This window comes from Rhopalosiphum padi, chromosome 4 (genome assembly GCF_020882245.1).
Source record: "Rhopalosiphum padi isolate XX-2018 chromosome 4, ASM2088224v1, whole genome shotgun sequence".
In the NCBI taxonomy this organism is placed as follows: Eukaryota; Metazoa; Arthropoda; class Insecta; order Hemiptera; family Aphididae; genus Rhopalosiphum; species Rhopalosiphum padi.
The window spans coordinates 40,255,655-40,272,803 of NC_083600.1; the positions used below are offsets into that span (position 1 = coordinate 40,255,655).

The 17,149-nt window shown below is 43.6% G+C and overlaps 1 protein-coding gene across 2 annotated transcripts in view; it reads left to right on the top strand.

Moving 5' to 3' along the window:
• The window catches only part of LOC132929281 (histone-lysine N-methyltransferase MECOM-like), a 99,708-nt gene extending 82,944 nt beyond the window's left edge, over positions 1-16,764 (top strand). For both annotated transcript variants that reach the window (XM_060994531.1, XM_060994530.1), the window contains exons 3-7: positions 4,444-4,569; positions 4,660-4,795; positions 12,135-12,264; positions 13,478-13,799; positions 14,686-16,764. In XM_060994531.1, coding sequence (XP_060850514.1) covers positions 4,444-4,569; positions 4,660-4,795; positions 12,135-12,264; positions 13,478-13,799; positions 14,686-16,623 — 2,652 coding nt within the window. In that variant the 3' untranslated portion in view covers positions 16,624-16,764. The remainder of the gene's footprint in view (positions 1-4,443; positions 4,570-4,659; positions 4,796-12,134; positions 12,265-13,477; positions 13,800-14,685) is intronic.
• Positions 16,765-17,149: the final 385 nt, after the last annotated feature.

Here is a 17,149-nt window from a genome sequence, read left to right on the forward strand (position 1 = left end):
AAAATTATCAACTATTGCACAATATTATATTCAGATAAGAATGTACGATATCTGTGTCGAATACCGTTGTTAACAAAACCCGTTTGCTTTCAATAATAATAACAATAATAATAATAATGCATACACCTAAACTATTTATACATCTGGCATCCCTTATATTATACTTATAACACTCCTGCAGTTTTGCTATATACAGTCTCGTTTTCATCGTGAATGTATTACATACACATCGGTTAGGTTAGGGCGGTTAGGCGTATGTATACCAGGGGGTAAAATCCTCGAGATTCTCAACCTTATGCCAAGTTTCTTGAGCATGAGTTAATTATTGTATAAACATGTTATATAAAATGTAAATATCTTTCCTTAAAAATGTTTTAATACGTTTACGAATACGAAATTTTAATCAAATCCATCGCCCCTTACTATTTTTAATTTTTCAACTGCAGTCAAACAATTACTTATTAATGAATGTTTACCAGAACAATATTATTATTTATTACTATATTCTTCTATGATGTAGACAAGCATGATGCAAGATGATCCTTGACAAATTTGAAAGTGGCTATTTGTTTGAAAATATTTCTTGATGTATTGGTTCTTGAATTTCGAATAAGGTATTTTTTTTAACTGTGGCGATTAGTGTTTCATCTAATATATAATTAAATATATATTTATAAAATTGTAAAATACCATAAATTAATTATTAATGTCATTCTATCTTTTACAAAACGTATTTATTAAATCGTTTTGATCACTAATGTATTTATACAGGAGGGTTATATTGTGAACCCGACCCTATAATAATACACAATAAAAAAATAAAATAAAATGTCATTTAAAATTTTGAGTACTGTTCACAATTAAAAATATAATATATTATCCATAAATATTTAAAAAGAAAACAGTATATTAAATAATGGAATATATAATAGAGCCGACAAACTATATAAAATATAAATATTACTATTTAATGCTAAAGAACCACGCCCGAGTTTTCTTTGCAGTGGATGATTTTGGATAGAAAAAATGATTCCGGACAACGGCGGAGGTGCAGGATAACGAGTAGGTACTGTACACATACATAATATATCGTCGATGAGTGAAAAACGAGCAGCACGTGCGCCCTCGAGGACGAAATAAAGGTTGGCGAGCTGCAAGAGTATAATATTCGCAGTGCGTAACGCAAACACAAAAAGGCTACCGTTGCGTGCGTTACATTACTAACCTACAGTATATAACGCTATATAATATATGTAAACAACGCAATTATTCACAAGTTGGTTTTTGATAAAACGGCAATAACGCTGCAGCAGTGCCGTCGGCTCCGGCGGAACCGAATCCCGTGGCACGGGGGATAGTACTGGCGGGGCGTAGAAGAAGGGCCGGCCGACGGGGCGCAAGCGCGCATAGCGCAGGAGAGGAGATTTAATATTAAATTATATAAAACCTCGTGGACAGAGGTCGTTTAAAAATTCATCGACAACCACCCGAACAGCCGCAGGAGGATCGTCCGCCGCCGCAGCATTATTATTATTATTGTAAACGTAAGCCCAACCCCGTCGTCTCCTCATCTTTTGCCGAACTTCTCGTGCGCATATTAAAATGTATATATGTGAGTGATACCGTTGTACCTACGCGGCTACGCAAGTAGAACGGTAGTGGGTCCCGCAAAGGTCAGACTCGTTAGGCGACGCTTTTAATATTTTTGTTTTATTTGACGTTTTACCATAATATAGTTTTATAAAATCGAGTGTTTGTAGTAATCCCTATATCACAATACCCACCCTATGGCTATACATTATTATTGATACGATAAGATACTACACGAGTAAAGCATCAAGCCTTTACACTACCGTGTTCGTTCGTTATTTGTTATTGTCTTGTTATTGAATTGATCACATTATCTTAGTATCCATGTTTAGAACCTGGTTAGGGATTGGCCGTTTGTATAACCAATTAATATTCTAAATATCTTATCAGTATATATATTAATAATTGAAAGCCGAACCAGGGTCGACATGCAAGTTAAATATTTTTCAAATGTATGCGGTAACACCTGTTAACACGGTATATCAGAAAGATGGGTACCTATTAACACGATCTGTTAAATGATGGTTACGATGGAGTATAATGGCACCTTAAGTTCTATCATACATCAAACGGACAGCGCTTGTTCGACTCGCGGGGGCGCTAACGACGGTTTTATTATGTTACGTAATAATTGATTTTTCCAAGAATAAGATACAATTTAATAATTATTATTATTATTATTCGTGCGACAAAGATTCCCGATCCCGCGTACATAATAATATATTATTATAAATATTAAAATACGAGATTCACGTGTGCGTGCGTGTATACGAGGACTGATCGCGTTGGACATCTGCCACCGAGCGGCCACTGAATAATATAATAATAGTACAATAATATATAGATGTTTGCTATTGTGTTTGACATTCGGGCGAGAAACGACGACGATGACGAAGGCGGCGGCGAGGTGTCAATGGGACGCGCATTATGTTTTCGCCCCGACATACAATTATAATAATACATATAGTAGTGATAATAATAACAATAATAATATCGTATATAATGGTGTACTTGCACGACGTGTATATTATATTATAATATTTGGCCGTACGTTTTTTTATTTTATTAAAAAAAAAAAATTATTATTTTTTACACCCCGGTACTACACCCGCTGTAAGTCCGCGCTCGCATCGATCAAGTCCGCGCGTGAATGAAGTATTAATTGCGTGCGAAAATATAGAACGTAAAAAAACGCGACCAATATGCAAATATTATCGCGAATTTTTAACGCGCGCCGCCGTTTTGACTGATCACTTGAAACGCTACAGCACTCACCCCGCCCCGTGCGTGCGTGCGTGCGATACACATACAATATTATATTACTATACATATTATAATATGCATTATATGTACGTGTAGTGTATAATATTATGTATTATGCAAGGCCGTGTACGAATATTAAACGATTAGAAAGCGTTATCAGTGGGTACGATTATTAATAAAATTATTTCATGTAATATCGCGGGCGCCCAAGTGGCCACTCGTAAACTGTACGTAAAATATATAATGCGCGCACATAATTGACGTCTGAACACCCGGACGTGGATTATAATAATATAATATATTAAAATCGGAGCTGTATATTCATTATATCCAGGATGTGATTTGATTTTCAAAACGACGCCCATTAAAAACGGAAAACACCTATTTAAATCATTATTAATCATCTATCGAATGTTAAATAAACACGAGCCGTCGTCGGAGAACGGGTGCTTATTTTTTTTTTTTTACACCGTAACGCGACAACAAAATAAAAATTAAATTATAAGCAAAAATCATAATAACCCTCATAACGCGTTTTGCAAACGATCGAATTACAGTTTTGAACCCGTGAAAACGATAATAATGGTTAATAGTACAAACAGTTAAGGATTTCGGCCGACTCTTGTTGCACAATACACCATTCGAATTTTTACTACCACGTATTATGTCTAGTCACAGTTTCCAAGACGCTTTTTAACCGTGCTAGAAATCGAGATCATAATTTTACGTTTTGCAATCGCGTCCTATGTTACGAAGTTCGTTTTCGAAATGAGTGTTCGTCGAATAACGACATACGGAATCGTGGAAATATAATATAAATTTAGTAATACGCGAACGAATAATATTAATAATAATATGACTAAAAGAAATAATAAACATTCACAGCGCCCGATTGTAATCGGTTGCGACCTCTAGTCGTTAATCCGTGTTTAGTGGTTGCCGCCTCGAACGCCTTAGTTTTCAAACTAATACAAATTGAACCTTCCCCGTCGCTCGCGAACAATAATAATAATAATAATTCGAGTTTTGACTTTTATCGTCTCGGCTTGTGATGCTAATTGCAAAGTGTACGCCGAAAAAAGGTCCTCCAAATGTGTCACGTTTAATTAATAAGGACCCCCTCGTCTGGGTCCCACAAATACACACACACACGCATTTATATATATATATCTGGGGATCTTTTTCGCCGCAATCATCAATTAACACCCGCAAAGGGTTCATCTTTTTCTTGGGCGAAGGGTGCATTTCGAAACGTCGCTGGAGGTTTCTCCTTTATATACGATTCTTTTCAGACTCCGACCCCGCTGATGGTGATTTATGTCTGGACGTGAATAAGAGTAGAGGATAGACAGGGAGCGCGCGAAGACCTAACGACCGCCGATTTCGTATACACATTTAATGGCCAAGTTGTCCTAAAGCTCGAGTAATTAATTACGATCTCTACGGTTGCGGTTGGAGGATGAAAGCAAGCGAGACGCCTTATAAAACTACCCACTACGCCTGACATTTCCCGCTCATCCGACGCGCCGCGCAATAAGTTTTACTGCAAATAATTATACGTGATTTACGATTTTTTTTTCCTGTCTACAGGTTCGTATCGCTGGATACTCTGGATATTTGGACGGGACGATCGAAATCTGTAATTGGCTGAAATTCGTTCGGTCCACGAACGATTGTACTAGACAAAACGTCCGAGCGTTCTTGTTGGCCGGACAGGTAAGCAATATCGTTAACAATAATAATATTTTATTCGGCTCTGCGGAGATATTGAAATTGTTTGTTTTATATTTGTTTTGTTTTTTTTAGATATTTTACGAATTGACACAAACAGTCAGAGCTTCAGAAGAATTATTGTTGGGCAAAAGAGAGCCGCTGAATTTGGACGCGGCATTTGGAGAACTAATGACCGCGTCTGCGGAGGACCGGAGTGAACGGGACTCGGGTAAGTGCGAATCACCTATGTACCGTATAATATAATAGATAATCATTATTAATTAGGTATTTATTTTCATCAATCGGTATATTATCATAAAATACTATTGCGAGTTATCCGCGACATAATTCTAAACTTTTTTTCGTGCTGAATCTTAACGCATTAGTGAACGCTAAAGTCCACGTCTCTTCAACTTTAAATCGAACACAACGCGCGGTTAAAATATATTCGTTTCAATTTCATACACATATAACGTACACAATATTATGATGTACGCGATAGTATTCTCCCAGTATTTTTTTTCCGCGTCACACCCCATTACTATTGACGTCCCCGCGAACGCTTCAATTAAAACGTCACTAATAATAATAATAACATTTTATGACAATCAGCGACGCGTATATCTGCTGCACGGCTGCAATATATACAATCGGGATCGAGATCGTGTATAATATTACGGTCGCAGATATGTTTAAAATCGGCCGGCACCACCATCGTACGATTCACACCCTTTCGCACGCACGTCTTTTAATCTCGACGTTAAGCTCGTTACTCTATGTATTGTCTATCTATTATTATATACAATGTGTATATTATATTATGCGCGGCGGCCAGCAAATCCCGACAAAGGCCGACGCCGGAGAATTAATTCACAATTAATCGTATATACAATATTATAATATATACACATATATACCACCGTAAGCGCGACGTCTCGTCACGGTCACATTTTTCGCGCCCGATACAATGATTTCGTTTTACGATCATTTTTTTTTTTTTTTTATCGCCGTCGTTTACGGTCGGCCGGCGGGGAGATCACCGCAATAATATTATATACATAATGTATAAAAACAACTTTATTATAACGGGGGCAGAGCGGGAAAAAAATCGGAATTTGCGCACACACCTCCTCGCCGATAACAACGGGCAGGGGTGTTAATCTGTGTGTCTCTCTCTCTCTCTCGACGCGTCTAAAGTCCCCGCCGACGACTGCAGATAATAATATAGAGCTGTTTAAAACACACACACACACACACACAAACACGTGACACAATTGTCGTGATGTATTCGTTGTCGATACACATACACATGTACACAGTAAAGGGGTACGCGGTAGTGCAGCGTGTGTGCGCGGACTTACAACACCCCCTCGCCCTCGCGATGCGGCCAGGCACCGTTAATGATCTGTACGCATGTCCGTTGCATTGTACGATATTTGTCATTTCGCGTCCGCCACCGCTTTATTGCACGCACACGTATATAATATGTGTATGGATCGCGGGACCCCTCCGCCGCGTATTAGGGTCGTTTCTATTCATCATTATATGAATCATATTTCTGGGCGGTTTATATCATAACTCACCTTCGTTCGTTCTCTCTTTATTTCTGTACGTATGTATGTGTGTGTGTGTGTGTGTGTGTATACACATATAATATATATATATTATTATTATTTTTTTTGCACCCCGTCCGCACACACGACGGAGAACAATAAAATAATATGCGCGGAACCCACCGTGAAACCGACGCTCTCTCGCGCGGCGCGCGACAAACGTCGCTAGATTATCTGTGTGTTTATAATATGCACACATATATACTATATGTATATATATATATATAGCTTTAATCGCGTCCGACATAATAATAATAGAGATGTCGACGTCGGCGGTGGCGGTGGCGGCGGCGGCGGCGGCGACGAGGGGCACGGAAAACAACCGGGGAACGAGCATAAAAGAAAATTAGGGTAGATAATTTGTCTTCCGCCTGTACGAGTAATAAAGACCTAATAGCTTTGAATTGATTAAATGGGATTTTTTTTTCGCCCCGTACCACAAAACCCAATCCGTGTAACGTGGTACACACACACACACACACACTTCAATCATACACGAACGTATAGTATAATACGGTCTATTATACATTTTACACGTTGTATAATATAATAATATGTGTATGCCGAGCAAACACGACGACTGATGTCGGGCGTGCTGCGCGTACGTCGATAGCGATACGAGACTCGTGTTTTTCGAAAAATGGCGAAAGTTAATACGATACAATATTATTAGGTATATGTATGACGCACTCGTTGGGTCGATTTGCCGAAGTAACCGAATCAGCGCTATGAGTAATCGTTTCAATGATATCCGAAACGATAGCGGACGTGCATTGAATTAAAACGTTCAAAACCCGTATATTATGTATACGAGTCCGATCAACACCGTGTTTATTTTTCTCGGATTCGAAGTTTAAAGGTAACAACTTCCGATCGTTGCACTATCTATAGACTAGTACCGAAAAATCAACGATGTCTATAACGTCAGATTATGACAATACTGTAAATCGATAAATTGTTGTATTGGTGATCGAGGGATTTATAATGTCGAAACATTTTCAAGCTTATATCGAAATATGATTTGGTATTACAACTACACTATATATTATAATATTATAAAGACTAAAGAGTAAGGAACGCGGAACTATTGATTTCATGCTTATCATCTTATTTAAACACGAAAAGATAGCGAAATTACCGAACTATATAATAGTCAGTTTGAATATTACTTGCGGTTTTAGATTCTAGTGATGAAACCTGCAGTTCGTAATTCGACTGTCCAACTGCATCACATGACTTCGACTATCAGTCGGTATTCGTGTAATACTATAACGAGTTTTCACAAATATTATTATTACTGCTTGTTCGGCAACGATATCGTTACGACGAACAGCTGTTCGGACACGATCGAACTTGACGGCGCGCAACCGCAATAAAATCCGAACTCGAGATGTATAAAATAATATAATATTATGATTCGACGTATTGTGTACCGATCGAGATCGTTCTCGGTACGCTATTAACGCGACAACAACGGTTCGAATTACACTACTGTACAGTGCGCGTTTTTCGTTCTTTGTATTTTTATATGATTTATTTTCGACATCTTACGAAAACGTATAAAGTGGACGATAAGAAGGATTTTTTTTTTTTGTTCAGAACATAATAACAAAATACACTATTGCGTTTCACAATAATACAATAATTATTGCGGTCCGATACTCTGATGGCGATGTATTATTTATATCTCATCGGTGCGTAGGCGCACGACGCGCGAACAACCGTTTTACTGCATTGGCAATAATATTATAATATTATTATTATGATGGTTACCACCGTCGGCGCCATGAGTCACGTTTTCTTAAAAAAACAATATATTGTAACGACATCTCGTTGTTCTATACGCGTTGCGATCTCGAACGAAAAAACACTAAAAATTTGCCCAAAAAAACGATCGTAAACACATCACGGCCAAACGCCACGGCCGCCTACGTCGTCGCGGGCTCCTCGGGATAAATATCGCATTAACCGAGAGGGTGTTTTTAATTAGCGATTACTATTCGCGAGCGCGATAGTCCCGGCGAAGACCGTTAGTCACATCTGATGCAAATATTAATTAAAACAATTTCTCGGCTTCGTTGTGTCAGTCACGGTAATATCGTTATCACGAATTCACGGCCGGAGGGGGATGGGGTGAGGAGCGTAGGTCATAAAAATTAACACTTGATGCAGCTCGCGATGACGCGGGTCATACTCGCTTGTTTGCGCCAAACGATGAAACGCCGAGTGAGCGGAGTGTATTAAATAATATAATATTATATGATAAAATATATGTATATATATATATACACAGAGGCCTCGAGACTATAAACGCCCACGCCGAATTCAAAACGGCTGTCGAGCTTCATCGAATTATACGTATATTATTATAATAGTCAGGCAGGGGTGTATTGGAGCGTATACTTTTTATAATTTAATTTATTGCGTATTATTTTTATACTCGAAAAAACATTTATTTCAAAAGTATACGGTGAATGATGGACATTTGAGAGTATATTATATTATTTTATTGTTAGCCATATTCTGTTTTAACTCGCATTTTTCTTTTTAAATTCCGTGGTTACCCACTAACACCCCTCGAGGACCATATAATTGACAACGTAATCTGCATAGTCGTAGCTGATTTGTAAATAGATCGCCTGTTTAAAATATTTACAGCTAATAAAAATGGATATATGTATTATTCACGTACCTATATTATACATCGATCATTTTATTGGTTTATTCTTTTTCTTCATATTATTATTCGTTTGAGAACTACGTGTTGTTCGAGAACTAATAAGGTGAGTAAATAACAAATGTATGTGTTTTTCACTAATTTTCTAGTACAGAGTTGACGACTTTTTTTTTTTTGAGATACATTTTTGGAAAACATGGCGTGCAGGGTTCAAACAATATTTACCAAATACATCCCTGATTCTATTGTATAATAATTATGTAATTACGTCGCAACGCGCGGCAGCGGGTCTACGTTTGTCGTTTGTTGTTTTTTTCGTCGCCAGTTGGTGGATTTTTTTCAAACTTAACCTAATACGAGTATATGGCGATTAACATTTGATAAAAATCAATGTTTTTTTATTTTTTTTTACGGTCGACACGAGCCGATTTCACGATGTCACGCGATTACCCTAACCGGTTCGTACGAATATACGTGTCCGCGTGCGCGCAGATGTTATGTGTGCTGGATTTGACTTGCCATAGGTCACGCGAGATTTTTCGGATCAAATCGAATCGCAGGGGTCGGCGGCTCACGTGTCCCGTAAAAAAAGAAAAACGCGATCGTCGGTCACGGCCAAACGACGACCGGCCGCCGCCGCTTTTAATCATTGCGAATGTGTTTAATGTAGGTATAGTACCTATATATATAATAATAATAATATAATATACCTCTTTACCCCTAAAAATTCTCAGGGCTTGGAATAAAACAAACAAAAAAACCCTCGACACTCGTACACACTTTGATTTTAAGTCATAATAAGGAGTTATTCACTAGTCAACCGCCGCCGCCGACATATACGTGTGCGTCCTCGACCGAAACAATTCAATAATAATAATAATACTTGCAAGCATCGCCGGACTGGATGAATAATGTAGTGCCGTGTACTTGGCTGTGCACCGAAATCTCCCGAATTCATTATCCCGCGGATCGATCGGGCGCCCCCTTTTTGTTTTTTAACGGTTTTCACATGACCGGAAGAGATTCAAACTCCCACTTCCTGGTGTGTAAGTCGCAGACACCTGGCCGACGTCGCCCCCCCTTCCCCCCTCGGACAATCAGTGTGACTTAACCCCTATTACGCGCGTTATTATTTTTATATTTTTCATATTTCATTTCCCCGTTCCGAGTACCTAACGTTGCTCGTCGTCATGGACACGTTTTATATCACACACATACATATATATTATATATGTATATATTTATTATATTATTGTTTTTTCACGTGTTCTCGTATTGTTATTGCACTGAAATATATATTTGGCGGCCGGTACCGTCGCCGGAACTGTGTAACTTACGCTCGAACTTTCACGACGATATCGTGTGAGTCGGTGCATATGCCGGTATAGAAAACAATAATTCTGCGTCCGGTCGCATCGTCGTCGTTGATGAATTAACGTTTTTTTAGACCGTTTCGCAACGCTGACCGTTATTCACAATACACACACACACATTTATGTATATAATATATAATATGGTCGTATATGAGTGTAATGATATGAGATCTGTCTCCCGCAGTCGTCCTTCGTGTGTTTATACATATGCACAGTTATTATTCCGGATCATGTTATATTATGTCCGCGTCTGGCGTTTGTCTTGCATCAGCGAATCCATAGTGGCAGCGGCGGCAGGGGGGAGAGGAATGAGGGACAAGACGAATAACTCGTATGCTTGGTCCACCGCAGTGTGTCGTCCGCGTTTCTCACGCAAATCACCGGAGTCTGTCCGTGTACGCACAATAAAGAACTTCACCGTACAGCGGTTACGTGTATGTTTTATACCTGTACGCTGCAATTAGCCCATCTGTGCGATCCGTTACAGACTTGGAAACACAGGATGCAGGTGTGACTTACTCGCGCTTGAGCGGAGTATATGATACGATATGACTCTCGTTGATTGTTATGTATAATATTGTGTGTATAATTTGTCCGAAAAATATGAATTCTTCAAATGACTAAAAACGCGTGTACATATATGTGTACAATAATTGCAGTTGTGTGTATATTTAATATCCGTCTGTCGGAGCTTTTGACTTTGCAGAATACGATTAGCGGGTGTATGTGTGTGTGTGTGTGTGTGTTTTTTTAACGCGACATAAAAGTGTGCGCGCGAGGGTCCCCAAAAAGAAGGGGTGTTGCGTGCCGTGTGAACTCGAACGAAAACCGAGTATTAGTGGGCGGATATTCGATTACACGCGTCAAACGTCCCCTTATATCGTGTGCTTATATATATATATAATATCGCAGTTCTGCCGCTCACAGTAGTCTTAATAGTTTCTGCGAACAATATGCCTTTTGATTTTTTATATATATTTTTTTTTATTCCGCACCCGACGGATCGCGCCGTTTTATGTTTATTGCCTTATTTATGTTTTTTATTTGTCGCGTTTGAGCTTTTATAAACTGTCATTTGTTGTAGTACTGTGACGATGCCGATAATATTAATTTTGTATTCGACCACCGTTAACTGCGGTTTATCATATCGTATATACTGCAGGGTACGTTTGCCAGTATAATATACTTTACATTTATCACCGGGATGCGGAACCTGGGTCTATTGGTTACGTTTTCGGTTATACGCAGTTTCACGTGTATAATAATATACACGATAATAACAGGTGTGGCAAAACGTCAGTTGAAAATCCCAATCGCACCTGACGCATCGGTTCCAATGATATAGCGCAATTCGAGAACCCCCTCGCCCGACCACCCCGTTAACGTCCCCGTAAACTTACGGCTGTGAATTAATTATGCCATCAGGTACACACACACACACACACACGCACCTACAAACAACGGTGTAGCGCTAATACACGTCACGGAGCCCTCTGTGTTTGGTTTCCGTTCCGGAAGGTAGCTTTCATCCCTCGAATTAAAAGCGGGCGCGCGGAGTGTCCCGCAGATAGCCAATAGCACACCAGAGGGTATAATAATATGTAAACACCCACACACACATGCAATAGTACCTACCTATACCGTCTACCAAGCCACTGCCACTGTCGGTCGTATAATTCTTTTTTCGTTTCAATCACGCGGCGACACCCCGAGCGTAGGTACGCTCCTCACACGCGTAGTAATAACTGTATTTTATATATGATGACGTATCGTCCGTTACACGAGGTCATATCTGTAGTCTAATTGTCGTAGTAATATGTGAAAAAAATTAAATGATTATTATGTGAACCGACTGTCAGTCAATATCTTACTGATCGTGCGTTTTTGGTCGTTGTTTTTATTTAGTCGTCGCATCACAGAACTCGCTGGGTTCGATAGACGGCGACGGAGACGTGGACGTGGACGCCGAAGAGCCGGACGAAGACGATCAAAATCGGTGCATTTTGTGCGAGAAGTGTTTTCCAGACATCGAACAGTAAGTCATCATCACTCGCCTTTTGTATAAATATTATGTGTATATACTTGATAAGTCCGTCAAGTTGACACGCTGACTTTGACCGATCAACTAGTACTAGGTTTTTGCGACAAACCGAAAAAAAAACAACGGAAATACGGAATATGTTTAATAATAACAATACATTACGGCCTTTTTATATTTCGTATATATTAAATACTTTCTATCGTCCCGTGATTCCCCGCAGTTCACGATTTCAGCTAGCTAGTGCTATGTATTATTATTATTACTACGTACGATATATCTAGTCCACGCAGACAACAAGCAAGTTTAGCTACGGGGAGGGTGTGAACGCCTAAGTGCTTAAACGTGTAACTGCGGTCACGGTCCGGAGACCGCCCGCCGGTCCGGCACTTCATTTTTCAAGACGCCCTCTTTTTTTCTCTCCTCTTTTTCACTCTCATCCGGGAATCATTGGTCGCGACGACGACGTCGTCTCCCCAATCCACGACCCTGCCGACCGTCCGAAGACGTGACCGATAATAGCGAGGCGATGAGACATTATATATAAATCGATTTTCGTATAATGTATAAACGCCACTCGTCCTCCAAACTTTTAGTATATAGAGATTTTTCCAGAGGGAGGTATATAAAAGAAATGCGTGTGCATATCATATAACGCGTTTAACGGCTTCTCGACACGATCGTATTCGAACGGTGTCGCCAAAGCAATAATATAATAATAATCATTAACAGTTATTACCTATATATCATATAATGGCATAGTATCAGAGCGGACACGCGCAAAGTCAAGTCTAAGGGTAAGGCCTCGGCGTTTGATGTCCCCACGCGATGCCGTTAGATACTGCCGATAATGTGCTATATATTTAACGTAAGCCACTCGTAGTTGTTTCAAAAAATAAACATTCTTGAAAATATTCATTTATTTTAAGTATTGATAAACGGAGTGGAGTAGTACCGCAGGGACACCCCGTAAAATGTCGGTCCACTATTATAGCCCTCCGCTCGTCGTGACTTTAAAAACACGATCAGTCGATCGAAAATACCCTGTACGACTCTCGTATATCGGAGGACACCGATTCGTCGTGTATTATATTATGTGTAGTCGGTGTTGTCGAATATTCATATTATAAATGACGAATGTCGCCTTATACCGCGTCGCGCGATGACCGCAGACCACCCACGTGACTACAACCAATCATTGTGTCCGCAGGCTCGACGATCACCTGGTGTCCGGTCACCACTACAAGGCCAGTCAGTACGGGTGCGAGCTGTGCCCTCAGTCGTACAGCTGGAAGCCGTGCCTGATCCGGCACCTCGCTCTGGCCCACAGCCGAAAGTTCACGTGCGAGACCTGTTCCAAGGTGTTCAGCGACCCGAGTAACCTGCAGAGGCACATCCGCACCAATCACGCGGGCGCCCGGTCACACGCCTGTTCCGAGTGCGGCAAGACGTTCGCCACGTCCAGCGGCCTCAAGCAGCACACGCACATACACTCGAGCGTGAAACCGTTCCAGTGCGAAGTCTGTTTCAAGGTATATATATATATATATCATATCGATTCGATATTTCAATCATATTATATTATATCGTAACGCGGCCGATTTGTCGTATGTATTATTATGTGTAATAATATGATATTATATATTGTTATTATGTTATATACGATTACTGCGCGCGCGCGCTCGCCGCTCGTCTTATCGCGTTGTTGTTTTCGCGCACTGCATTAGGTAAAGCGCGCCGCGGTGCACACACGACGCACAGTTATTTAATCAATCGGTTCCCGTTGTGGTGTCGCCGATGACGACGTCGACGACGTGCCCGCCGAACGTTATCCCGTCCCGTCCGTTTCCTCAATGATAGGCCCGCGCGCAGATGCCGTCGCAATCGGCGCGAGCGGTTGTTGTACCGGTCACGTATGTACGCGTAACCGCCGCTGCGAGAGAGGTGCGCGCGTGTGTTATCGGAGGCAATACGTGCGCGATGCGTACGACAAGGATGCCTTATTGTCTCAGTCGTCGACGGCCACCGATTTTATGCTCAGCTGCAGCGGCGGCGGCGGCGGTCGCCCGATAACGAAATAATATAATAATGATTAATAAACGACGACGGGGTCGAGGAGAAAATAAAAATAATAATAATACACAACAACGCGGCACCGCAGTCTGGTCGCGATCTCCGCGCGCGCGCGCGCTCTCTTTTTTTTTCACACGCATAGGTGCACATACACACACACACACACACACAGCGCGTACACGTCTACCGCGACGGACGACAATCGCCGCCTTTTGTGCTGCGCCTTTAGAATAATAAGAAATTATTGTACCTCGTGACGACTTCACACAATAATATAATATTATAATATTATAATACAATATCGTAATCTAACGCACCGTCCGTCGCTGTTTGTTCTGTTTGCAGGCGTACACTCAGTTCTCGAACCTCTGCCGGCACAAGAGGATGCACGCCGACTGCCGCATGCAAGTCAAGTGCGACCGGTGCGACCAGTCGTTCAGCACGGGCACGTCGCTGTCCAAACACAAGCGGTTCTGCGAGTCGAACCCGTCGCCGGAGCAGTCGTCGTTCAGGAAGTCCGGTTCGGCGGCCGGCGGCGGCGGCGGCATATCGTCGCTACAGCAGCAGCAACAGGAACCCGGCGCCGCGGCCACGGCCGGATCTTCGCCGTTCGCCGTCTACTCCCGGTTCCCGCTGTACCCGCCGCACCCGCTCGTCCACCCGTTCTACTTCCCGTCGGCCAACGGTTCCCTGCCGCCGCCGCCGCCGCTGTTCCAGACGCCGTTCGGCCCGTTCGGACCGTTCGCGCCCAAGCTGAACATGGACATGCTGTCCAGCGCCGTCGAGCAGTGCAACAACCGGTTCAAGCGGTCCGCGGCCGACGCGGAACACAACGAGACGCCCGCCAAGCGGTTGTCCGCGTCGTCGTTGTTCAACGCCGGCCAGAAGACGCCGCCGCCGCAGCCGCCCACGTCGTCCGGCGTGGCCATGCTGATGGGCTCGAGCAAGACGTCGCCGCTGGTGGGCGAAGAGGCGTCCTCCAACCAGCGACCGTCCCCGGCCCGGCCCAGCGCCACTTACCCCGACCCCAAGGTACACGTCAAGCGGCAGCCGTCCGCGGACGAGGACTGCGGCCCGTGCGACCTGTCCGTCAACACGGACATACTGTGCAACGGCGGCGGTTCCGCGGACGAGCTGATGACCGACGAGAGCGCCGGCGAACGTCGGTCGTCCGACGACGACGGATCGCCGTGCCGATCGGCGTCCGACCAGCCGCTCGACCTGTCCGTGACGAAAGCGCAGCGCCGCCGGAAAAAGTCGCCGTCGGCCGTTCGCCCGTCGTTTACGCCGTCGCGAGACGACAGCCCGCGCGCCGACAACGCCGCCGAGCAGCGCGGCCGCAAGTGGTCGCCGCCGTCTCTGACGCCGCCATCGCCGCCACCGCCGCCACCGCCGCCGCCGCCGCCGCCGTCGGCATCACAGGCCGCTCAAAGGCCGTCGTCGTCGTCGCCGTACTCCGTCAGCAACCTGATGGCCTACCCCAAACCGCTGTACTTGGATTCCATTTACCCGGCGGCGCTGTCCGGGTTCGCGGAGAGTCAGCTGCAGCACATGCAGGCGCACCAGCCGTTCGGGCCGTCCGCCGCCCGGCCGCCGTTCGCGTTCATGTCCAGCACGTCGCCGGCCATCGAACACTTTCTCCGGCAGCCCATGCCCAACTACTCGAAATCGTACCAGGACATCATCCAGCAGCACCAGAACCATCACGGCCAGTACCAGGGCCAGCACCAGAACCACCAGCAGCAGGGACAGCAGCAACAGCAACAGCAGCAGCAGCAGCAGCACCATGTCAAGTCCAAGGACAGGTACGCGTGCAAGTACTGCGGCAAGGTGTTCCCGCGCAGCGCCAACCTGACCAGGCACGTGCGCACGCACACCGGCGAACAGCCGTACCGGTGCGCGCACTGCGAACGGTCGTTCAGCATATCGTCCAACCTGCAGCGGCACGTGCGCAACATACACCGGCAGGAGCGCAACTTCAAGTGCAACCTGTGCAACCGGCGGTTCTCGCAGCAGACCAACCTGGACCGGCACGTGAAGAAGCACGAGGCGGACGACGGCACGGCCGTGGGCACGGTGACCAGCAGCTCGGCGAGCAGCGTCGACGAGAAGGAGGACCCCAGGCTGTTCGAGATCCGGAGCTTCATGAAGAAGGTCAGCGACCACGGGTCGGCGGCCGCCGCCGCTGCCGCCGCGGCCGAGATGCAGAACAACAACGTGGTGGTGGACCCGTGCGGCCTGCAGCAGCCCGACGACGGCCTGCAGTACGCGGCCCACTTATGACCCGTACCTCCGCCGCTCTACCTGAACTGGGCCCGTTGACGGCACAGCATCATCAGCATAAACACACAAACGACAATGCGTTATGTATCGTTATAATATTATATGATCGTCACACAAATCTCCGAGTACCTCCACACACACGCACGCGCATATTATACATATTATTATTATTATTATTGTAATTATATTATATATATATATATATATCATATAAGTCCAACCCCCCCCTCCCCATGTCCTCCTCGTTAGTCTCTTCTGTATACAATCGTTTATATTAATATATTTTATTTATTTATTTCGTCGTCCGCGCAAAGTCTGCAGCCGACTGAGCAGTGTTACGACTGCTGTAAAGTATTTTAACGCTTTTTCGACGACGACACACGACGTCACGTCGCCGCCGCCGCCGTCGTTGGATTTTTTTTTTTTATAATAATATACACACACATATTATGTAAAAAATACGGCCATCGCGTCCACCCGAAAATCGATCGAATAAAACACAGTGCTGACATCGCGGTGTCGGTTT